The sequence below is a fragment of the Panthera leo genome, chromosome D4, assembly GCF_018350215.1.
Source record: "Panthera leo isolate Ple1 chromosome D4, P.leo_Ple1_pat1.1, whole genome shotgun sequence".
Lineage (NCBI taxonomy): Eukaryota > Metazoa > Chordata > Mammalia > Carnivora > Felidae > Panthera > Panthera leo.
The window spans coordinates 32,312,655-32,338,336 of record NC_056691.1 but is presented as its reverse complement, the minus strand read 5'-3'; the positions used below and the strand labels follow the sequence as shown (position 1 = coordinate 32,338,336).

The 25,682-nt window shown below is 37.7% G+C and overlaps 1 protein-coding gene and 1 pseudogene across 12 annotated transcripts in view; one reads left to right on the top strand and one right to left on the bottom strand.

The window, feature by feature from the left end:
* KDM4C (lysine demethylase 4C) overlaps window positions 1–25,682 on the bottom strand; it is a 432,720-nt gene that overhangs the window by 364,913 nt on the left and 42,125 nt on the right. For all 12 annotated transcript variants that reach the window (XR_006196163.1, XM_042914120.1, XM_042914121.1 and 9 more), the window contains exons 4-5: window positions 21,733–21,908; window positions 13,911–14,025 (exon numbers count right to left, since the gene is read on the bottom strand). Coding sequence is in view for 11 of the 12 variants with exons in the window: in XM_042914120.1 (XP_042770054.1) it covers window positions 13,911–14,025; window positions 21,733–21,908 (291 nt within the window). In the remaining variant the exon portion in view is untranslated. The remainder of the gene's footprint in view (window positions 1–13,910; window positions 14,026–21,732; window positions 21,909–25,682) is intronic.
* On the top strand, window positions 18,688–20,947 carry LOC122205493 (annotated as a pseudogene).

Sequence of the window (25,682 nt, the reverse complement as noted above, 5' to 3'; positions counted from 1 at the left end):
TTATTCACCATGATCAAGTGGGATTCATTCCTGGGATGCAGGGCTGGTTCAACATTCGCAAATCGATCAACGTGATACATCACATTAATAAAAAAAAAAGAGAAGAACCATATGATCCTGTCAATCGATGCAGAAAAGGCCTTTGACAAAATCAAGCACCCTTTCTTAATAAAAACCCTTGAGAAAGTCAGGATAGAAGGAACATACTTAAAGATCATAAATGCCATTTATGAAAAGCCCACAGCTAACATCATCCTCAATGGGGAAAAACTGAGAGCTTTCCCCCTGAGATCAGGAACACGACAGGGATGCCCACTCTCACCGCTGTTGTTTAATATAGTGTTGGAAGTTCTAGCATCAGCAATCAGACAACAAAAGGAAATCAAAGGCATCAAAATTGGCAAAGATGAAGTCAAGCTTTCGCTTTTTGCAGATGACATGATATTATACATGGAAAATCCGATAGACTCCACCAAAAGTCTGCTAGAACTGATACATGAATTCAGCAAAGTTTCAGGATACAAAATCAATGTACAGAAATCAGTTGCATTCTTATACACTAACAATGAAGCAACAGAAAGACAAATAAAGAAACTGATCCCATTCACAATTGCACCAAGAAGCATAAAATACCTAGGAATAAATCTACCCAAAGATGTAAAAGATCCGTATGCTGAAAACTATAGAAAGCTTATGAAGGTAATTGAAGAAGATATAAAGAAATGGAAAGACATTCCCTGCTCATGGATTGGAAGAATAAATATTGTCAAAATGTCAATACTACCCAAAGCTATCTACACATTCAATGCAATCCCAATCAAAATTGCACCAGCATTCTTCTCGAAACTAGAACAAGCCATCCTAAAATTCATATGGAACCACAAAAGGCCCCGAATAGCCAAAGTAATTTTGAAGAAGAAGACCAAAGCAGGAGGCATCACAATCCCAGACTTTAGCCTCTACTACAAAGCTGTAATCACCAAGACAGCATGGTATTGGCACAAAAACAGACACATAGACCAATGGAATAGAATAGAAACCCCAGAACTAGACCCACAAACGTATGCCCAACTCATTTTTGACAAAGCAGAAAAGAACATCCAATGGAAAAAAGACAGTCTCTTTAACAAATGGTGCTGGGAGAACTGGACAGCAACATGCAGAAGGTTGAAACTAGACCACTTTCTCACACCATTCACCAAAATAAACTCAAAATGGATAAAGGACCTGAATGTGAGACAGGAAACCACCAAAACCCTAGACGAGAAAGCAGGAAAAGACCTCTCTGACCTCAGCCGTAGCAATCTCTTACTCAACACATCCCCAAAGGCAAGGGAATTAAAAGCAAAAATGAATTACTGGGACCTTATGAAGATAAAAAGCTTCTGCACAGCAAAGGAAACAACCAACAAAACTAAAAGGCAACCAACGGAATGGGAAAAGATATTAGCAAATGACATATCGGACAAAGGGCTAGTATCCAAAATCTATAAAGAGCTCACCAAACTCCACACCCGAAAAACAAATAACCCAGTGAAGAAATGGGCAGAAAACATGAATAGACACTTCTCTAAAGAAGACATCCAGATGGCCAACAGGCACATGAAAAGATGTTCAACGTCGCTCCTTATCAGGGAAATACAAATCAAAACCACACTCAGATATCACCTCACGCCACTCAGAGTGGCCAAAATGAACAAATCAGGAGACTATAGATGCTGGAGAGGATGTGGAGAAACGGGAACCCTCTTGCACTGTTGGTGGGAATGCAAACTGGTGCAGCCACTCTGGAAATCAGTGTGGAGGTTCCTCAGAAAATTAAAAATAGACCTACCCTATGACCCAGCAATAGCACTGCTAGGAATTTACCCCAGGGATACAGGAGTACTGATGCATCGGGGCACTTGTACCCCAATGTTTATAGCAGCACTCTCAACAATAGCAAATTATGGAAAGAGCCTAAATGTCCATCAACTGATGAATGGATAAAGAAATTGTGGTTTATATACACAATGGAATACTACGTGGCAATGAGAAAGAATGAAATATGGCCTTTTGTAGCAATGTGGATGGAACTGGAGAGTGTGATGCTAAGTGAAATCAGCCATACAGAGAAAGACAGATACCATATGGTTTCACTCTTATGTGGATCCTGAGAAACTTAACAGAAACCCATGAAGGAGGGGAACGAAAAAAAAAAAAAAGGAGGCTAGAGTGGGAGAGAGCCAAAGCATAGGAGACTGTTAAAAACTGAGAACAAACTGAGGGTTGATGGGGGGTGGGAGGGAGGGAAGGGTGGGTGATGGGTTTTAAGGAGGGCACCTTTTGGGATGAGCACTGGCTGTTGTATGGAAACCAATTTGACAATAAATTTCATATATTGAAAAAATAAATAAATAAATACATAAATAAAACTGAAGCCAAAAATAAATAAATAAATAAATAAAGAGGTTGTGCAGGAAAGGCAGGAAATGAGGCAGCCAGTGTCTGTGGCAAAGTGCCACTCTCTTGGGTTGGCAATAATCTGCCCACCTCACTGTGGACTGTGGCCTACCCCTAAACTGACCCACAACCAGGAGTTGTTATATCCTCCCTGCCTCCACAGCCTGTTTGCATCCCTCTTCACCTTAGATTTATGTTTCCTCCACCCAAGAAAACCAACCTACCAATAAAAGTAAGACAGATAAAATAAATGTTAAATCACCCTTTTGAAGAGTATCTATCAACACAGGAAAGAGTTCATAATGTGTTAAAATGGGAGAGGAAAAGAAAGGACCAAATATGTTCACTATGATACCGTATCTGTAAAAAAAAAAAAACAAAAAAAACAAAAAAATACAGTTCTAGAGAATTAAATAGAGAAAAAACATTGGAAAGAAATACATTAAACATTTTTGACAGCTAGTGTCTCTGAATGCCAGGATTATAAGTGATTTCAAATTTTTTTCTCTTACATAATGCTTTGCACATTTTTTATCCTTAACATTTATATGTTTTTAAATTTATTTTGAGACAGACAGAGGCAGCATGAGTGGGGGAGGGGCAGAGACAGTGGGAGAGAGAGAAAATCCCAAGCAAACTCTGTACTGTCAGCACAGAGCCCGATGCAGGGCTCTAACTCAAGGAACTGTGAGATCACGACCTAAGCCAAAAACATGAGTCAGACACTTAACCAACAGAGCTACCCAGGCTAAGCTCCTTCTTAACATTTATATTAACAAAAAGAAATTTTTATGTTAAATAGTTATATATTTATACTCATAGACCATCAGAAAATGAACAAAAGAAACTGGAAAGAGGACTCCAAACACATATCCATCCATCCAGTACATAAATAGCAGGGGAAAAAATTCTCCAGCTCTCAAGGAGAAATACACAGAATAAGACACTGGATTTTTGTCTTAAGGCTTACCATGGTATTTTTCAAAATATTTTTAATTTTCTATCAATTGTCTATTAATAAATACCCGGATGACTAGCAAATTAATACTTAAGGATAAAGTTAGAAATATAATTTCTTTAAAATATTTTCTATATTTTGAGACTTAAGGACTTGAGTTCACATCCTAAGTCCATTTTCTGCTTGTAAAATTTTGCCTGAGTTATATGACAGAATATATGGCATGGTATTCCCCAAAGAACTCCAGATCTTCCAGTTTGAGAACCACTGTCTCTCAATGTAATTAGGGCTTTGAAGTATATATCAGGAACACAGTTACTGGAAGGTCAGTATCAAGAATGGAACATTGTTCCCTTGCCTCAAGATCCCTGTATCGTCTATGCAGACTGAGATCAGTGAAGGAATCTTTTGCAAAATATCTTACAGGAGCAGTTTTCAAGTGCTTTCTGGGGACCACTGGGAAATACCCAGGTCCCATTAGGGTCTGTGGCATCAAAACAGTCTTAATTATACCAAGACATTATGTGCCTTTACACTCTCATTCTCACATGAGGTCGAGTTTCTGCAGGCCACATGACATCACCACGGACTAAATGCAGAAGCAAGTATATAAATCCAGAGGTCTTCTATTAAGCTAGACATTAGAGATTTGAAAAAATGTAAAAAAATGCCACTCCTCTCACTAATTTTTTGCCTAGGAAGGTATAGTCATTTTTTAATAAAAATATGTATGTTATTATATAATGATTTTTAATGAATTAAGGAGCTTTTAAATATTCTCAGTTTTAATTTCTAATAAAATAAACAAGGATAGACATAGCCTACATAAGGAAAAGCTCTTAGAGGTCCACAATAAATTATTAGAAGCATAAAGGAGTCCTGAGACCAAAAAGTGTGAGAACCACTGCCTCACTGTTCAGAAAAACATGCACTAGGGAAGATCACTCTACCCTATTCCTCTTCCTGCTCTTCAAAGCACTTTCCAAGCTTCTGGCTGTGACTAGTCCATCTTACAGACCATTATCTGATCACATTTCCTAAAGCATGATTCTGATCCTATCATTTCCCCTACTAAAATAACCTCAAACAGTTCAAGCAATAACCAAAAACATTAAAGAAACTCCATGATTTGTCCTCAGATTATTTTTTAAATGTTATACACTCATCAATTCTACAATTATTTCAGTACATTCTTTGCAGCAGACACTATGATGGGGGCTGGGGTTGAACAATCTATGAGAAGTAACACCTGCCATCCCTGGACCCAGAGTCTACTGAGGAAGAACTATTCACATAAACATACGCATCCTTAATTTTCTATATTCATTTTCCAAATTTGCTAGATTTATAAATTTTTTTCACCCAAAATGCACTATCCACATCAAAAACTCTCTGTAATGACTATGAATGTCCACCAAAAGATTCATTTTGGTTGTATACAAATCCAGGTAAGGGAATGTATATAACAGTTAAGTTGTATCTCAACTGTTCTCCCAAAAGGAGAGGCAATCATGCCTTGTGCTCATATTAAACGTACTGAGCATCAATGCTATCATCATCCCATCTTATTAATAAAAATGTCTTCTGAGAAAGTAAAAATTCCCAATGAAAAAGTGAGCATAAGAAACCTAGAAAAGCCCACACATCAGAAAGAGTTGGAACTGCTGGTGCATACAGAGGGAAGGAGGCACATAAGGCATGATCTTGACATGTCCCTATCTAGTAAATACAACAGTGCTAGAAAGCTTAACTGTGCTTAAGCCAACACAATATTTGAGAAACTAGAGAAACTCCTTGTACAGTGGACTGAGAGCCATTCTAAGTACCAGGCCACAGGGTACCAGGCTGGTACAGGGAAGGGTAGTGGACACCTTCAGAGATCTGGAAGCAGCTGCAGTGGGAGAGAACATGATTTGGGGGTGGGGGGGGGACTGAATTTCAAAGCAAGTCTGAGAAATTTATAAACAGTGATAGATGGCACAAGCTGTAAGTCACGGGTGAAGCAGCTTCCCCTCACAGTGAGATGTGCTATCTTCCTCCAGTGAACTGCAGAAAACTATCATCAAAGATGGTGACACACAAAGGAAACTATCAATCTTAATGCAATGCCATCTCATAGGTTGATTTCAGGACAAAGTACCTGGATGCAAAGCATCCAAAGGCTAACTTGTTCTTAAGTGAGAACTGCGATGATGTGGATAAGCTAAGCTCCTTGCTGGTACAATACTCTGACAACATCGGTTCAAAGGGGTCATTGCAGACTGCACTACCTGTGATGATATGAGATATTCAAAGAAGAAAGCGTGGGCAGTGGAGGAGATGGATGGGCCTTAAAGGTAGAGCTATAAGTCACAATCAACAAAGGGAAATCTTGCAAAGAGGACTCTTTTGAAAACAGACAACACTCTTAGAGATCCTTCTAGTGTTACCAGTTATAAAGATAATAGCCAGCTTAAACAAAGCATATTGAATTTCATTTTAAACCTTGATTTAATGAACCATTACCATCATTAAGAGGATCACCATTATACTATATAAGTATTACTAGAAATACCATCCTAAACAGCACAGAACACAAGTCTGAATGTTTCACTCTCACTGCCCTAGTATAAATAATGTTAACGCTTGTGCTTAGCTCTCACATACAGAACAAAGGGACGTACTCCATCTCCAAAGGTCTGTAGAAGTACACACAGCTACTGGCTACCTCAGAAATGTTCTAGTTTGTCTTTCCTACAGATACCTGTTTACTTCATGTCTCTTAGCTAAGCTGAATCATTCCCACATAGTTACAGGACTTTTTTTCTCCCTGTTCCTCTTTTCTCTTTGTATTTCTTTTGTGTGTGTGTGTTTCCTAAAGAAACTCTCATGCTTCTTTTAACAGAAGGCTAACTTTTTAAATGTACAATTAGCAACTTCCTTTGCTTGGCACAAAAACACACACTCAGATCAATGGAACAGAACACAGAGCCCAGAAATGGACCCACAAACATATGGTCAACTAATCTTTGACAAAGCAGGAAAGAATATCCAATGGAATAAAGACAGTTTCTTCAGATAATGGTGCTGGAAAACTGGACAGTAACATGCAGAAAAATGAACCTGGACCACTTTCTTATGCCATACACAAAAAATAAACTCAAAATGGATAAAAGACCTAAATGTAAGACAGGAAGCCATCAAAATCCTCAAGGAGAAAGCAGGCAAAAACCACTTTGATCTTGGCTGCAGCAACTTCTTACTCAACACGTCTCCGGAGGCAAGGGAAACAAAAGCAAAAATGAACTACTAGGACCTCATGAAAATAAAAATCTTTTGCACAGCAAAGAAAACAATCAGCAAAACTAAAAGGCAACCGAAGGAATGGGAGAAGATATTCGCAAATGACATATCAGATAAAGGGTTAGTGTCCAAAATCTATAAAGAATTTATCAAACTCAACACCCAAAAAACAAATAACCCAGTGAAGAAATGGGCAAAAGACATGAATAGACACTTTTCCAAAGAAGACATCCAGATGGCAAACAGACACATGAAAAAATGCTCAACATCCCTCATCATCAGGGAAATACAAATCAAAACCACAATGAGATACCACCTCACACCAGTCAGAATGGCTAACATTAACAACTCAGACAACAGATGTTGGTAAGAATGTGGAGAAAGAGGATCTCTTTTGCGCTGCTGCTGGGAATGCAAACTAGTGCAGCCACTCTGGAAAACAGTATGAAGGTTCCTCAAAAAAATTAAAAATAGAACTACCCTATGACCCAGCAATTGCCCTACTAATAAGTATTTATCAAAGGGACACAGGTGTGCTGTTTTTTACACATGCACCCCAATGTTTATAGCAGCACTATTGACAATATCCAAAGTATGGAAAGAGCCTAAATGTCCATCGATGAATAAATAGATAAAGAAAATGTGGTGTTTATATATATATATATATATATATAGTGGAGTATTACTCAGCAATCAAAAAGAATGAAATCTTGCCATTTGCAACTACATGGATAAAACTGGAGGGTATCATGCTAAGCAAAATTAGTCGGAGAAAGACAAATATCATATGACCTCACTCATATGAAGACTTTAAGATACAAAACAGATGAACATAAGGGAAGGGAAGCAAAAATAATATAAAAACACAGAGGGGAACAAAACATTAAAGACTCTTAAATATAGAGAACAAACTGAGGGTTGCTGGAGGGATTGTGGGAGAGGGGGTGGTCTAAACGGGTAAGGGGCATTAAGGAATCTACTCCTGAAATCATTATTGCACGTTATGCTAACTAACTTGGATACAAATTAAACAATAAATAAATTTTTAAAAATAAGATAAAAATAAATAAAACTTACTTTTAAAGAAAGTAAGTCCTTAGTGAAGCATAACGACAACAAAAATTCACATCTTAGGACTCTTAAGCTTCTGTTACTGTTACCAAGGAGTCATCTAGGGCCACCCAAGAACACAGGTTGCTCTACCTCTAAGCTCAAAAACCTCTTTCATTACAGAAAATTCCTGACATAACCAAATACCTCAATTTAATTGTCTCAAGGTATCAGTGGAGTCAATGTAAATGAATCACATTCTCCTGAGAACATGTAGATTTATATCCCATCTATCTCAAAAAGGTTTTGAGCAAGAGTAAATAATTATGCCTCTGTATTAGGGGTTGCCAAATTTTTTATGCAAAGGGCCAAACAATAAATATTTTAGCTTTTGTGGGCCATACAATCTCTGTCACAACTACTTAACTCTGCCCTTATGGTGAAAAAAGCCATAATACATAAATGAATGAATTAGGCTATGCTCCAGTAAAACTTTATTTATAAAGACAAGCCAAAGAGAGAATCTGACTGTCAAGCCACGCTCTGGACTGTGTCACCATATGCCTTTAACAGCCTTGGTATTTCTATTTAAAAAACAGTAACTTGTTTAAATCATGTGACTGTTACTATTGCCCTAGTCTACTGCCCATGGTACCAAATGAGATTCCTTAGTATCAAAGGAAATTAAGCTCTGAAAGAAGTGGCAGAATGAAAAAGGAACCAGGGCACCTGGGTGGCTCAGTCATTAAGCATCCGACTCTAGGTTTCAGCTCAGGACATGATGTCACGGTGTTTGGGATTGAGCCCCATGTCAGGCTACACACTGACAGCACAGAGCCTGCTTCAGATTCTCTCTCTCCTCTCTCTCTCCTCTCCTTCTCTCTCTCTCTGCCTCTCTCCAGCAGGCATGCACTCAAAATGAAATAAACTTTAAAAAAAAATTGAAAGAGGAACCAACACTCATGCCCTGGGATCTCCAAGCCCTTCTCCCTTTACTATCAAGGCTGATTGTTCTCAACTAGACCTTCATGAACACCCTCATCTCTAATTCCTGTGTTGTATTCAAGACTGATAATCACTAAAATGGCACCTCTTTGCCCAAAAGATTTGCCTTGTGCTGCAAGACAAACATTTGAGCAGGTGGGGTCACTATAGCACCACAGGTCGGGGACCATACCTACAGCCCTGTCTCCAGCCTGGAGCAGATCCCTTCCCCACAGATCACACTATTCCAGATTGGCCTCACCCTCTTCTAGCTGAAGCTCATAGAAAAGCCTCCAAATTCAGTGTGGTCTTACCCACAAATTTGCCTAATTCCTGCCCCATCCTCCTTTCTGCTTCCTTTACCTGACTTGAACTTACTCATCTAGGCCAAGCTCAGATGTCCTCTCTCCTCTAGCAAGTGTTCCTTCAGTGCCAAGCTTGCTCTCAGTGTGTCTCCTCCTGGCTCCCTGGAACCCTACACTTGCTTTTATGGCCAAGCTCATTATACTTTATTGCCCCTCTAAGCCTATGAATAATTACTTGAAAACAAGGCTCCTTATTCATCTCTGTACCCTACACAAACTGTTTCTCTCACCTCCCCACACCCTCTCCAAGAACTCCCAGACTCACCAAAAAAAAAGCTATGGTTTTTCAATCATTCTCCTAAAATGGCCACAACTAGACATTAGGGGGAAAAGTGAACTACAATTTGATGACCATAATTCCTTCCAAAATAATGCCATGAACCATATCAAACCAGTTTTCAATATAATTTAAATATTGAGCCAAACAGTTAAACAATTCAAGGCTACAATAGAAAAAAGCAAAACAATGCTTTTTCAATGCACATTCGTTGTGATGATTTCAAACACTGCTGACAGTTGTGGGTTATTGGTACACTCACTCTTTGTCACTCTCTTTAATGCACTCTTTCTCTTGTTACTCTCCATCTACCTCAAGGGGGCAAAAACAAGTTGTTTTTCATTTGTCTGAATTATGGTGTCATAAACATGATTGGTTTTGTTTACCAGTAGCAGTCTATAACATCTCTCTCATCTTTCTGTATGCTCCAAAAGCTTTGAAAATATCAACTCAACTTTGAAGCTACTAAATGTTCCCTCAGAGCCTACACAAATTCCATAAAATACTATGCCTTGTAGGTCCTACCAAAATGACAGATTCCTGACTTCAGAACATGGAAATGATAAGGATGCTTTAAAATGTCATGTTTATAAACCAGTGGATTTTGTTCATTGGATTTTAATAACTAAAGTTACTCAAATCTGAAGTCTAAAGTCAATGTTCGTTGAAGCAATGCCAGTGTGTAACTGGTTTTCAAATACAAGCAGCACATTGCTAAGCACAGGAAACCAAAGTCCATCAGCCTCTTCTGTGTCATAAACAATTATGTTATTTCACTATCAAATATGGAAAGCTAATTCAGGGCATTTTTATGTTAATTATTCTGAAAACTGCCCCAGATATACTGCTTCTAACTCTTAATTATATATGCAAAAAGGAACAAAGAGGCCAATGATCCCACAGGGTGGTTAGAAAAAAATAATTTACAGGGCACCTGGGTGGCTCAGTCGGTTGTGCATCTGACTTTGGCTCAGGTCATGATCTCTCAGTTGACAAGTGTGAGCCCCACATCAGGCTCTGTGCTGACAGCTCAGAGCCTGGAGCCTGCTTCAGATTCTGTGTCTCCCTCTCTCTCTGCCTCTCCCCTGCTCATGCTCTGTGTCTCTCTGTCTCAAAAATAAATAGACATTTTTTTAAAATTTTAATAATAATAATTTACACAAAATTTCATTTCATTTTAGGTCACTCAGACATGCAACCTCTCAGTCCAGAATCCAGATGAATCCTCAGCTGAATCTTCCTCTCGGAAGCCTGAAAACTTGCCATCATACCACATGGAAGAAACCAGAGAAGGCACAAAATAAACCATCAGCTCGGGGAATTTGTGGTTGACAACAACCTAGTTTTACACATTTCTACAACTAAGAGATTAACTCTACATAATTGTTTCCTTAAAACTGATAGGGGAGGTAAGAGCACCTGGCAGCCCCTCTACTAGCCTAGGAACTTTGGAAATATCTCCCTAGGTCTCAAATATAAAATGTCAACAGTATTTACTCTGCCTTACTCATTCCAATGGAAATCCCACAGAAGCTACTTTCATAAGACAAGGTGCCATGGGAGCGCCTGGGTTACTCAGTCGGTTGAGCGTCTGACTTCGGCTCAGGTCATGATCTCACAGTTCGTGAGTTCGAGCCCCACAGATTCTATGTCTCAGATTCTATGTCTCCCTCTCTCTCTGCTTCTCCCCTGCTTATGCTCTGTCTCTCTCTCCTTCAAAAATAAATAAAAACATTAAAAAAATTAAAAAAACAAAAGACAAGGTGCCATGTTCTGTAAGGAAGCCTAACTGTTAATGGTGCTTATTTTCCCAGATATAAGTAATCATAACATGTTAAGCTTAAAAATATATCTGTTATCACTGAAGAATAAATCATTAAGAATAAACTAGAATTGAAATAAATATATATATATAGCAATAATCTAATACAAATTACAATTTGGCAATCTAAACATGGCAGGAACTAGAATTCACTGAATGATCTTCTAAAATGCAATATTAGAAAATGTTTCTAAAGTCAAAAACTGTTCAAACTTCCTTGGTGCTTTGGGGAAACGCACACTAAGGTGCAATCACGTGCATACGTATATACACACTCACATAAAATGAAAAGCCAAAGGAAATCATAAAGAGGTTGTTTCCGTTTGGTAAGCTTATAGGTAATTTTTATTTTTGTCTTCATATTTGCCTATATTTTTTCATTTTTCCACATAAGGATATGCTACCTTAATAAACAAATTCTCAACACAGAATTTACTTGTATTAATGAAAACCCAGAAGGGCAATGGGGAATGTTTTCTCTTTTTTTTAACTTTATTTTAGTATTTCAAACATACACATATTTAAAATGCCATGTATTATCACCTAGTGCCATCAATTACCAATATTTTGTCAATCTTCTTTCAACTATATCCAAACAATTTTATTTTCTAAAGTATTTTAAAAACAAATCCCAGACCCCATGTCATTTAAACTGCATATGTTTAAATGTGTATCTTTAATTAATAAAAAAATATAGTCACTATGCCATCATTATATTTAATAGGACAACAATAATTCCACAGTATCATCTAATGTCTAGTCCATATTCGGAAATGAGAATGTTCCTTTCAATTTAGAGATCCATCTAGAAAATTTTAAATTGTGCCACTATTTCATATCTAGAATGTATAAAGAATTATAAAGCAGTAAGAAAAGCATGACACAAAATTAAAATATTCAAGAGTCTTAAAAAGGTACCTCAATAAAAGGGAAAATCCAAACAGTCAATGAACATAAGGGAAAAAAATCACAATGCAACTTAAAACCACAACTACAACACACACCCAACAGAATGGCTAAATTTAAAAGACCAACAATACCTAATATTAGATAGGATGTGAACAATGGGGAATCTGAACACACTGCTATAAGAAGGTGCAAACTGGAAAAGAGTTTTCTTCTGAAGCTAACTATGTACATACCCTATAACCACTACTAGGCATATACCCAATATAAACACACCATTCCATGCTCAGGGAAACATGTGCAGAACATCCATGAAAGTTTTGTTCATAAAAGCAAAAACTAAAACAACCAACATGACCCTTGGTGGCACAACAATAAATACACTGAGGCATATTCATACAATAGAATATTACAGAGCAAAGAAAATGAATGTAAAAAATTTAGAAATGTTTATAAGGTATGAAAGAAGCCAGACAAAAAGAATATACACTGAATGATTCTGGTTATATAAAATTCAGAAACAGAATATAATGAACTATATTCTTAAAGAAAAGAAAGAAGTGACTGCCATAAAGTCAGAATAGTGATTATCTTTGGATAAAACATACGATGAGTGAAGGGGATGTGTAGGGGAACTCTAGTATGCTAGTAAATATATTCCTTGATGTCAGTGATGATACACAGATGTTCACCTTGCAATAATTCATGAAGCTTTAAGTTTCTGTTTTGTGCACTTTCTACCTTATTTTATGTTTCAAAATACAAAAAGTTTAAAAATATTATAATAACTGATTCGGGCAAAGATTATCAATGGATGTAAATTCACTGGGTGAAAGGCTGCTGGGACACAGGATAGTTATCTAGCCTCTAAGTATCACTCTATAAATCACTGATTAATTATAAAGAGAAATTCTTGACTGGATCCTTTAGATTGGAGGAAACCCAGTTTACAAATATTATTGGCAAAATTAGGATCTCATGAATGTGATCTGTATATTAGATGATATTAAAACACATGCTGAAATAATTAAAGTTGAACTATCAAAATGTCTGCAACTTACTTTCAAATGTTATAGCAGAGAGACAAAGAAAGAGACAAAGGGAGACAATGGCAGAGCAACAGAGAAACAAAGGAAATGAGGCAAATATTAACAACTGGTGAATCTAAATGAAGAGTATCCAAGTGTTCATTGCACTACTCCAACCTTTCAGTAGTTAAGACATTTCTCAAAATAAAAAGAAAACAAAAAACAAAACAAAAAAACAGCATTTACATGTATTACCAGGAGGCAAAAAGGACTGGTTTATTTCAAGCATGTTATGGCCACATAAATAATACTGGAAAGCCTATAATAATATGTACTTTTTAAAAAAGAGAAAAATTCTCACAATTTGTGGGAAAAAAAAAGGAGAATAAACCTATTCAAATATAACTTTTTTAAATGACTAGGGGAAAACTACTAGAAGAATACATATTAAAATACTGTTTTAGCCTTAAGGTGGTATTATGAATGGATTATATTTCCTGTTTTCCAAATATTTTTAAAAGGTGTTTTGCTTAAAAAAATTTTAGTGTAATTTAAAGATCAGCCAGATAACCACATAATATATTACTGTTGAACAATTTCAGATATTTGTACCAGTAGGTGGTTTCAATCTGACAAATACCAGCAGCAGAAATCCTGATGTGTCTTTATTTCTTCTTGTCCTATGAGGAATTATGGATCACACAAAGCATAACAAATGACTACTTCTCATGTATCTAAAATGGTAACAAAAATAGGAAATGTGTCCTTTACAAAATCCATTACACTATAAATATACCTCATCATATATGCTTCCATTAATGTCTGCGCCATAGATGGGTGCTACGAAAGTTAAGTTCTTCCAATACTTGCGCTCCAAATCTTCATAATCCAAGTATCTTGGAGTACAGTATCTGCAAAAGGTAAATTAAAAGAGCACAAACCATATGACAATTATAAGATTTTCTCCACCCATATGTCTCAAATCATTTTACTTTTTAATTTTTTTTAATGTTTTATTTAAAGAGAGAACACGAGCAGTGGAGGAGAAGAGAGACAGGGAAACAAAGAATCTGAAGCAGGCTCCAGGATCTGAGCTGTCAGCACAGAGCCCGATGCAGGGCTCAAACTCGTGAACCGCGAGATCATGACCTGAGCCGAAGTCAGACACTCAACAGACTAAGCCACCCAGGCACCCCTTCTTAAATCACTTTCTAAACAAATCTTATCAAAATGAAAACACTGCAACAACTCATGTTGTCAAATCTAGTAAGTAAATATACCAATGTATTTATCATAGATCTCTGAATACTCTTAAGATTCCTAAATAACTCTTTATAATATCTTTATATTTTTGACTAGTAAGGAAAATATTCTCATAAAAGTACCAAATATATAAGGAGAACAGTTAAAAACTCATTAATTTATCTTTCAAAATATTTTCTAAAATCTTTAACCAATTATACTATACTAAATTTTACAGGATTAGTTAAATAAAAGGGCTTAAATAAAATACAGAATACAAAATAAGGTAGATTTTCCTATGCATTGACATTAATATTTCTCCACAGTGAATTAATAAGCAGGTTACAGAATACTATGATAATATTTATGTAAAAAATATCTATAACTGTACTCAAATGGTCAAAAAGAAAATATATAGCATATTATTAATATTAATGTTTATCTTTCACACTGGAATTACAGAAAGGCACTTGCTTCTCTGTCCTATTTGGATTGTGAACAAATAATCTTATATTAATATACACACACACAAACACACACACACAAAATACCATTATTTCTACATTTAAAAAGAGAAATCAAATGAAGAAGGTAATGAAACAGTTTGTTTAGCAGTAAAAAGAGTGTTTAGCAGCAGGAGCAATCCCAATAAAGCCTACTGAACATTTTAGAATGAATAACTGTAGAACAAGCAAAATCAATATACACTATACTGGGACCCCAAACTGGTTATCTAAGCAATAAGCAAGAATACCAAACAATTTAACAACTGTATTTGAAATACAGAATAATTTTCTGATTTACTCAAATCATTAGAATTTCAACAGGACAGCCAAAAATAAAAGGATGGGCATGAAAGCATCATTAACTCCACTGTATTTCACCACTTCAGTTAGTAGGTTCCAGTAGTAACATGAATTATAGGCACAAGCTAAGCAAGCTAACCAGAGTTCAGACTCAAGCGATAAAAAAGGTAACAGAGATACTGTTTATTTCGATTTACAGAGAAATTTGTTGGACTTTGGATACAGAAGTCCTAAATTACCTTTCACTATAAGATGACCTAAAGAATCTATCACACTATTTACTACTCAATCATGATCAATTTTTAACAACCTATAACTTTAAAAAGGAAACATATGGTTCAGTATTGGCTACTGAGGTTGAATTCTAAGATCTATGAATATCTGAAACAAACGATGATTCTAAACTTGAAAAAAAAGTGACCAGTTCACTCAGTTGGCTACAGATTTCATCCCTAATGGACTGCCAAACAATCACAGCTGTCCCACAAATCCAGTGTCAATTTGCTCAAAAGCAATCCAACCATTCCTTTTTTCTAGAACCTTTTATTCACTATACTACAATTGTTAAGAGATAGGTCTCCAGAACAAGCCTGCCTAGAGCTTTGAATCCAGGCTTTGCCATATATAAGCCATGTAACCCTGGGCAGAGGACTGAATTTCTCCAGACCTCAGTTATTCCTCTATAAAACAGGATAATATCAATTGAATTACTGTGAGCATGCTATCACATAATTATGTAAAGCACATAGCTCCACTCCTAGAAGAAAGTATAGATCAGTAATGTAAGTGATACAAGAGAGCATATTACTTACCTCCATAAAGTTTTATTATAGTAGTGCTATGTTGAAGGTTTCTAGATTTTCGTTGGATTAAGTTGTGTTGTCAACCAAATGAGCATGTTATCCTGTCTACTGTTTATACCAAGCACATTATACAAGGACATGTACTGAATGAAGGAAACCAGATGAACAGAAAAACTAGGAGGATGCCTCCTGCCTCCCATGAAAATTAACCCCACCTCAGGACCATCCTACAACCACAATGAACACCATTTGACACTAGTACAGCTGTAAGTGAACAAGCAAGAGCCTTGGATTGAGGCTTAGAAACCCATTTCATTGCCATTTGAAATAAATTTCCACATGGAATTGGCAGATGAAATATAAAAAGAGAATTCTCAAAAGTATTTTAACATTGTAGCAATTATAACAAAATTAATCCAACTAAAAACTAAACTTTAACATGGAATAACCTTTCATGCAACTTATATTTCACAACTAAAAAAAGAGCCAATTATTTTTAAAAATCATTTTTAAACTTCAGAAAGTCAAGAAATGTACATTCTGTTATTAAGAAAATCACAACAATCTGTCCAATAATTGACACCACCTCAAGTATATTTTGGCTTTCATGGCACTAATCATTCAATCAACATATACTGAAATAGGACCTACTATATCCCAGATACTGTACCAGGTATTGAGTATAAAGTGGTACACAAAACAAACAACATCACCTGAATGGCTATCTTCAGGAACAATCTACAAACAAGCCATCTGCGCAAAAATTGAACAGATATATAAACAAAGTAAGTGCCCAGTAAATTAAATTCCCTCTAAATAGAAAACTAATACCATGCTCAGGTAATCACATGGGCTACAGATGATGATCAAAGTGTCTCTATGACAAGAAAAAAAGGTCTTCCAGTCTCTTTTCTCATCAATATTTTGAATTACCATGTATTATTAACAACTATTGTCTCTGGGTGTTAAAATTCTGTGTTTCTAAAATGTTTGAATTTTCAAATAAGAATGTGTTACTTTTGTAACTAATGAAAACATTTCTGACCATCTTCAAAATCCATCTCAACAGCACTACAAAATGAAATCATTCCTATCCTGATTAACAACCACAGAAGTCTTATTTTCCTTTGAAACTCCATGGCACTTTGAGCTTTTCGTGTGGTGATTATAAATGATTACTAAAGGTATTAACAAACATTTCCTAGTAAGTATAGTCTGATTACTTTCAAGTACAAATTGTCTCCTGGGGTGCCTGGGTGGCTCAGTCGGCTGAGCGACCGACTTTGGCTCAGATCACGATCTCACAGTTCGTGGGTTCGAGTCCCACATCAGGCTCTGTGCTGACCACTTGCTCAGAGCCTGGAGCCTGCTTCAGATTCTGTGTTTCCTTCTCCCTCTGCCCCTCCCTGCTCACGCTTTGTCTCACTCTGTTTCTCAAAAATAAATATATGTAAAAAAAAAAAAAATTGTCTCCTAAAATATCAAAGTAGCCAAGCAGATGTTCCACTAAATGAACCTATTTAATTAACACTTTAAAAATGACTCTGGAAATGGGTGCTAGAAGATAAATAACAGAACACAGTAAAACATTCATACTTATAAAAACTTGGGTAAATTTTCTTCCACAATCTTGTTTCAATAGCATTGCACTAGTAAGTTGTTAAAAGAGTTCTTAAAAGAGTTTGAATACAAACTAGTCCAGTCAGTGATAAAAGTTTCACATCTCAATTAATGAGATCTGAAACAATGAGGCTTTACTAATGCTTATCAAAAATTTAAAAGAAGCAGGGCACTTAGGTGGTTCAGTCGGTTGAGCGTCCAACTTCGGCTCGGGTCATGATCTCACAGTTTTTCAGTTTGAGCCCTGTGTCGGACTCTGTGCTGACAGCTTGGAGCTTGGAGCCTGCTTCGGATTCTGTGTCTCCTCCTCTCTCTGCCCCTCCCCTGCTCATGCTCTGTCTCTCTGTCTCTCGATAATAAATAAACTTTTTTTTTTTTTTTAATTTAAAAGAAGGGACTCACATTAAATATAAAAATTTCAATTCCTTTGAAATAACTACAATGCTCCATAGAAACTTTATACACACAATTAAAGGGTGCCTGGGTGGCTCAGTCGGTTGAGCGCCTGACTTCGGCTCAGGTCATGATCTCACGGTTCATGAGTTTGAGCCCCACATCGGGCTCTGTGCTGACAGCTCAGAGCCTGGAGCCTGCTTCAGATTTTGTGTCTCCCTCTCTCTCTGCCGCTCCCCCACTCACACTCTGTCTGTATCTCTCTCACAAATAAACATTTTAAAAAAATTATACATAGAATTAAGATTCTTCAAGTACCATAAAGTGCTTACTATGTCAAATATAAATTTCTTTTAAAAGGATATAAACTAAATTCATCCAAAGAGCATAATTTCACACACACCTATCCAGAGAATTTAGGCAATGTTTTTTGACTGGCTGATTAGTTGGTTGGTTTGGGGTTCTAATTCTTTTTTTCAAATTAATGTTTTGATCTAGGGTCTTAACTACCATAACAGAAACTTTTTTTAAAAAGGTAATTTAGGGGCACCTGGGTGGCTCAGTCAGCTGAGCATCCAACTTCTGCAAGGTCATGATCTCACAGTTCGTGGGTTCAAGCCTTGGGTCACGCTCTGTGCTGACAGCTTGGAGCCTGCTTCGGATTCTGTGTCTCCCTCTCTCTCTGCCCCACCCCACTCACGCTGTCTCTCTCTGTCTCTCAAAAATAAATAAACATATTTTAAAAATTTTAAAAAGGTAACTTAATAACTGTAGTGGTTTCTAAATATGTTCATAAATTCTTTAATACTCCTCCTTTCAAGAAGTGGAGCTTAATTCTCCTCCCCTTAACTATTGGATTCACTTTGCAACTGGCTTGTAAGAAACAAAATAACACAGAAGGGATAGTCAAGAAACAGATCATGAAAAGATACTGTGGCTTCCATCTTGGTTACTCTCTTGGATCACCGGCTCTGGAAGAAGCCAGCTACCACAACATGAAGAGCAGTCCATGTGGCAAAGAACTCAGGACTCTAGCCAATAGCCATGTAAGTGGAGCAATCTTAAAATAGGATCTTTCAGTCACAGTCAATCTTTCAGATGATAACAGCCCCACCCTCCTAACATCTTGACTGTAACCTCACGAGAGGCCCTGAGCCACAGTCACCCAGCCACGCCACTCCCAGATTCCTAACCTTCAGAAACTAAAATATTAAATAAATGTTTATTGATTTAAGCTATAAGATTTGGGGTAATTTGCCACACAGCAATAGGTATAATTACAATAATGCTAATACAATAATGGTGGCCCTCTAAGTCATTCAAGGGTTTTCTTTTTAAATTACTCATCTTCTAAACATATAATTTATCATCTTAGACTTAAACACTGTCAGGGGTATGGCGTGGTGTATGGCACTGGGTAGCAGGTACAACCAACAGTGCAGAGAGCAGAGAAAAATGCTCACCACCCTGATGGGTCCTTTCCCAGGCCCTAAGGGCAGCAGAGGACTTGGTGACCTACAAGTGACCACAAGGCACAAGAAGAGTCTCTGCTGCCTTCCCTGCCTCACCCTGCCTCACACCAGGCTCAGCCACCCTGTCCCCAGCTGCATCAAGTGGAGGAGGCCGAGTTAGAGGAGGGTGGCACCATGAGCCTGGGCCGTGTCCTTCATATCGGGGGGATGAAGACACTGCTGTCATGGACAACCCAACCCATGCCAGCCACAGTCCCTAAGTGAGGCTCTCCCAGGTTCTGTGTCTCAGCCCTTGGATCCTGGCTGGGCCAAGATTGGTGTGAAGAGTTACCTGCCCTGTCCCCTGCTACCCTCCCACCACCAATCAGGAGCATCTGATCAGGCCTTGGTGGGGAGTGGGACTCCCAGGGCCACAGCCACTTCCACCACAGTCAGCCCCCTGAGGGAGAGCTTCAGCAGGCAGGATGGTGGTGAGCTGCAGCCTCTGTAGAGTAAGGGCACTGCAGCACAGATCACCAAGGAGTACTAGCAACTGGTGGCCCAGGGAGCCCTGCTTGAGGTCCCCAAAGGGAAATGGGCAGCAGCAAGTAGCCCTTGGGGTAGACAGGAGAACCAGGAAGCAGAGGCCATAGGGACGGGCAGCATGGGCTGCAGCAGTGGCAATGGGGAGACCAGTGTGGGGCTCACAGTGTGGGAGGAGGGACTACCCATCATGCCCAAGTACCTGGCCCCGGACTATACTGTATCCTGCAGCATCTGTATCAAGGAGAACTTCCTGGGGGCAGCACTGGATGGCCATGTGCTGGCTGAGGCAGAGGCCCTAAAATAGAGTGGGCACCAGCATGATGGGCAGCTAGTGAGCCAATGGGCTATTTCACCATGCAGCTTCTGCAGGGACCAGACTGCCTGAACAGAAGGCCATGAGCCTAGCTGTCAAAGCACTGGGGTCCTCATGGCCCACATGGATGCTATAATCTGTCCCTATGTTGGGTGCTAGGTGGCTATGTCATCCACAGGCACAATCAAGGCCATGGTGGTATGTTATTCAGTCAATAGGCTGGGGAACATGAAGCATGCTGACAATCCACATGGCAGTGGGCACTGCATCACCTGTTATCTATTACCTGAATCAGAACTGGGACATAAAGGTGCATGGCAGGCTACTGCAATTCTTCCCTGAGAGCTGGACTGTGGTAACCAATATCAGAAGGTCTGATCAGCGGAACCCCCATGAGGTGAAACCAGCCTATGATACCAGGTATGCCATCACTGGTATGCCATCGGCTAGCATCTGGGCAGAATTGTGTCCAAACACCTGTGTCATAGCCAACTACACCCACATACTGGCCATCCTCAGAGCTGCATGAACAGACAGCTTGCCCTGACTTTGGGAAAGCCTTTGGCCCCATGCTGTTGGCCCAGAAACCCACCAATCTCAGTGCCTGCTTCCTTTTCTGCCACTGCTGCTACTTCCAGCTTTGCCTCTGTCTTGCCTAGTGTGGAGGGCTCATCTGACACTGAAGCCAAAGGAGAAGGAAAGACTTCTGCTGCCTGGTAATGGGGCTGGGATTGTAACCTAGGCAGGGGCCAGTGTTGGGAGCTACTGGAGCTGGGGGGCCTGTGGCTTACCCTCTATGGTCCTGCTTCTCTAAGGTGTGAAGAGCTAAGGAGGCATTGCCACCTCCCACCAGGATACAGGTTTGGGGGCTGGGGATATCATGGCCTCTTGCTGGTAAAAATTTGTTGGGGGTGGACAGTATTCCCAAGCCCCCAACTCCAAAAGCCTGGAATGTGAAGTGACTCCCCAACCACATGGCTATGGTACCTTTTGGAATACGCTGCCACTGTGTGGATAGGAAAAAGGTGCTGGGAGGAGCATGGGTGTGAAAAGTCCTGTCAGCCAAGAAAGAAAAAAGTTTACCTCAGAGTTGCCAAAAAAAAGGAAAAAAAAAAAGATTTAAGCACTCTGACACAAAGAAGAAAATTTGCCTAACAAATATGAATAATGTGTAGAATCAAAATCTCAGGGCAACTAAAATATAGAAAAAACCATTTATAGATATTATGAATAAGATGATAAAACGAGAAACAACTTCCTCAGAAGTAAACTAAATGTAATCAGGCAACCACCTGACGAAGAGAAAACAGGAACAGTTAAATGAAAACTGAAAGAAGATATGCAGAAAACCACTGCTTTTCATCCCAAGCTCCTCTATTTGGTTTCCTCCCATGTTCATGTATATCTCTGAAAAAAATAAAAACAGCAAACTGCATGCACTCACTTGCCACTGTTAGCCAGCTGCCTGAACTCTTTCACTGTCATGGCTTTTTTCTGGATGTTGTATTGAGTGAACAGTCCCGACTGCCCTGTGACCATCTGCTGAATCGGTGCTGGAATAAGCAAATTATCAATGTCATCATAGCACTGCCTTGGCTTCCATTCCCGAGGAGGAATCACCTAAAAATAAAATAATAATTAAAATATTATCTGGAAAATATTCCAAAGGAATACAAACAAAGAATTTCTCAGCATTTCTATAACAAATGCGTAAAAGAACAATGAGGATGCAGATGAAGGGAAATACTTGCATTCTCTTAAATATTCACCTTACTGATATGATTTTTTAGAAATAGCAAAACTTATTGTGCACTATACCAAATAGTACTTTTATATCAACTATACTTTTATCAACTTATTTTTTAGTTGATACTATTAACCTCTCAATTTTAAAGGTAAAATGAAGAGATACATAGAAGCAAAATAACTTGAAGTTCAAATAATGCCTATATTAATATGATAAAAAATAAGTAAACATTTGTTTAGTCAGTATTATTCTCTTTAAATACCTCTCACACAATACAGCAAACAGCATAGTGGTTGGTGTGTTAGTAAATGTTTAACAATCAGTTTCCAGGAAGGTAGAGAAAACCCTGGTTTGTAGCTCTTGCTTATTTCCATGATGTAATTATTCCCACCACGGCTAATTTGAGCTTACCAACATGACATAACTGAACACAAAGTTAGAAAGAGACATGCATCATCAACTTTTATGTTCCTGTATGAGGTTGTTCAGCACACCACTCTTTTCCAACACTATTTAAACACTTGGTTATTAACAATGAAAAGATTAGGGGCACCTGGGTGGATCAGTTGGTTGAGCATCCATCTCTCGATTTCAGCTCAGGTCATGATTTCAGGGTTATGGGATTGAGCCCTGCGTCAGGCTCCACGCTGAGCATGGAACCTGCTTAAGATTCTCCCTCTCTCTCCCTCTGCCCCTCTGCCTCACTCACACTCTCGCTTTCTCTCTCTCTAAAATAAATAAATAATTTTTTTAAAAAATTGTCTTTTAAAAAAATTTTTAAAAAAACAATGAAAAGATCATTAACAATAAGACCAAAAACATATGTTCATGTGATTAAAATTAGAAGGGACAAAGTTATAAAGTCATGATTTATAGCTGGAATTTATTCACCTTTAGAAATTGTTTTAATTTTTAAGATAAACTTTAAAAAATTAATCGCAAAACATAGCACACGTTAATAAAATGCACAATCACAAATATATAACTGTGAATTATTATAAAGCAAACACCAGAGTACCTCCAACTGCCCATCAAACACATCCCTTTCTTGCCCAAAAGGTAACCACTCACATAGCATTTATGATATTCATTTCCTTGCTGGAGTTTATAGTTTTATGCCTGAGTATGCATCCCAGCACCGTTTGTTTTTTTTTTTTTTTTTTTAAATGTACGGAAATATAATCATCCATATATACATATCTTCTTTGAGGTTTATCTTTTCTATTTCACTCAATATTTTTGTTAGGGGTCAAATATGATGGCCTATGATTATGGTTCATGAGTTTGAGCCCCGCATCTGCTTCTACACTGTCAGCATGGAGACTGCTTGGGATTCTCTCTCTCCCTCTCTATCCTGTCTATCTGCCCCTCCCCTGCTCTTGTGCAAGCTCACTCACTGTCTCTAAAAATAAATAAATTAACTTTATTAAAAAAAAAACACATATTATGACCTACATAGCTGAAGTTCATTGATTTTCATTCCTACTCAATATTCCTTCATACAAATATTTATCCATAAATGGATGACCATTTAGTTGTCACTTGTTTTTTTCTGTTTATTGGCTTTTGCAAAGAACACAGCTATTAATAATATTGCATGCATCTTCTGCTGCATATGAGCACACAGTTCTCTAAAATAAACTCGTATACACAGACACTCCTAACAGTGAAATTATTGGGACATAGGATATGTATAGATCAAATTTAACAGTTATTACCAATAACTCCCACCAGCAGTGTATGGAGCATTCCTGTTGCTTCACATCTTCATCATCACTTTATATTGCCGATCATTTAAATTTTAGTCTTTCTCATAAGTTCTATAATGGTAGTCAATTGTGGACCTTATTTGCATTTTCTTAATTATTAAAGAAATCTCTTTATATATTCCCTATGAATATCCCCTTTTATAAAGTGCTTACTCAACTCTTAACCATCTTACTACTACACTGTTGGTCTTTTTCTTCTTAATGTATAGGAATTCTTTATATAGTCTGGTTATTCTTGGATCATGTATATATACATTTGCAAATATCTATATGTATATGTGTGTATATATCAAGTATCTTCTCTTACTCTATAACTTGCCCTCCAACCTTAAGAGTATATTTTGATAAACATTAAGTTCTTAATCTTAACAAAATCCAATTTGTTCATTTTGCTGCTTTGACCTTTGGTTTAAAAAAAAAAATTTCCTACTCTGGAGCATGAAGGCATTCTATGTTATACTATAAGTGTTTTAAGGTTTTGTCTTTCATATTCAGATCTACAGTGTTCCTGCAAGTAGCTTTTGTGAAAACTCTAGGTCAAGCTTCATGAAATGAGAAAACGGGGACAGAAGAATGAGTGATTTGTCCAATGTTACACAGCTGATAAAACACAGTATTTACTACCAAAAAAAAAAAAAAAATCAACAGGGCACTGTCGAATCTAAAGTTAATTTAATTTTCATCAGCAATACAGAGATATTTCACATTTTATTGCATCCAAGGTATGTTAGTTTAAAGTGAGAATAGAGGGATGCCCAGGTGGCTCAGTGGGTTAACCATTTGACTCTTGGTTTCAGCTCAGGTCACAATCTTACAGTTCATGAGTTCAAGTCCCATGTCAGGCTCAGCACTGACCGTGCGGAGCCTGCTTGGAATTCTCTGTCTCCCTCTCTCTGTGCCCCTTCCTTGCACACATGCATGTACATGCACTTTCTCTCTCAAAAATAAATAAACATTGAAAAATAAAGTATTGGGTATGTGTTGTTGTTTTTTTTAATGTTTATTTCTTTTTGAGAGGTAGAGACAGAGTGGAGCAGGCAGAGAGTGGAGAGGCAGAGAAAGAGAGAGACACAGAATCTGAAGGAGGCTCCAGGCTCTGAACTGTTTACACAAGTCAGACACTAAACCAACTGAGCCACCCAGGCGCCCCTTGAGTATATGTTTTCAATAGCATATAATATGATTGTCTCTATTCTCACTTTTTTTTTTATTTCTTTTTGAGAGAGAGAGACACAGCAGGGGAGGAGTAGAGAGAGAAGGAGAGAGAGAGAGAATCCCAAGCAGGAGCTACACTGTCGGCGCAGAACCCAATGTAGGGCTTGAACTCATGAATCGTGTGATCATGACCTGAGCCAAAATCAAGAGTCAGACGCTTATTCGACTGAGTTACCCAGGTACCCCCATACTCAATACTTTAAAAGAATATGGATAATCGTACCAAATGGATATGGATAAGTACATTAAATTGTCTTCATAATATACTGAAAGGGAAAAAGGTTATAAATGCTAACTTTTTCATCAGAAATAAGTGCAAGTAATTCAAACAAATAAACATGGATTGATTCAGGCTCTTGTTTAGAAATAAATACATCTACAATCAAAATTAATATTATATTTAGAGCTTAGTATTTTCCTGTCTTGTGAAAAAAAAGTTTTGTAGCAATTTTCTAAATTTAGAGAATTTTAATTTAGAACATTAAACATTATCTTTCTAAATATTTCATGTATGTGTTCACACTTACTTTTGATAAAAATGTTCAGACAGAACTTTAAAAATTTGTAAGTTCAGGTCTATAACAAAAATCTTACTTTTGGACTATAATTTTAAGTATCAACACATCAGATTCTCTTACACAGGAAATGGAAGCACAACATACT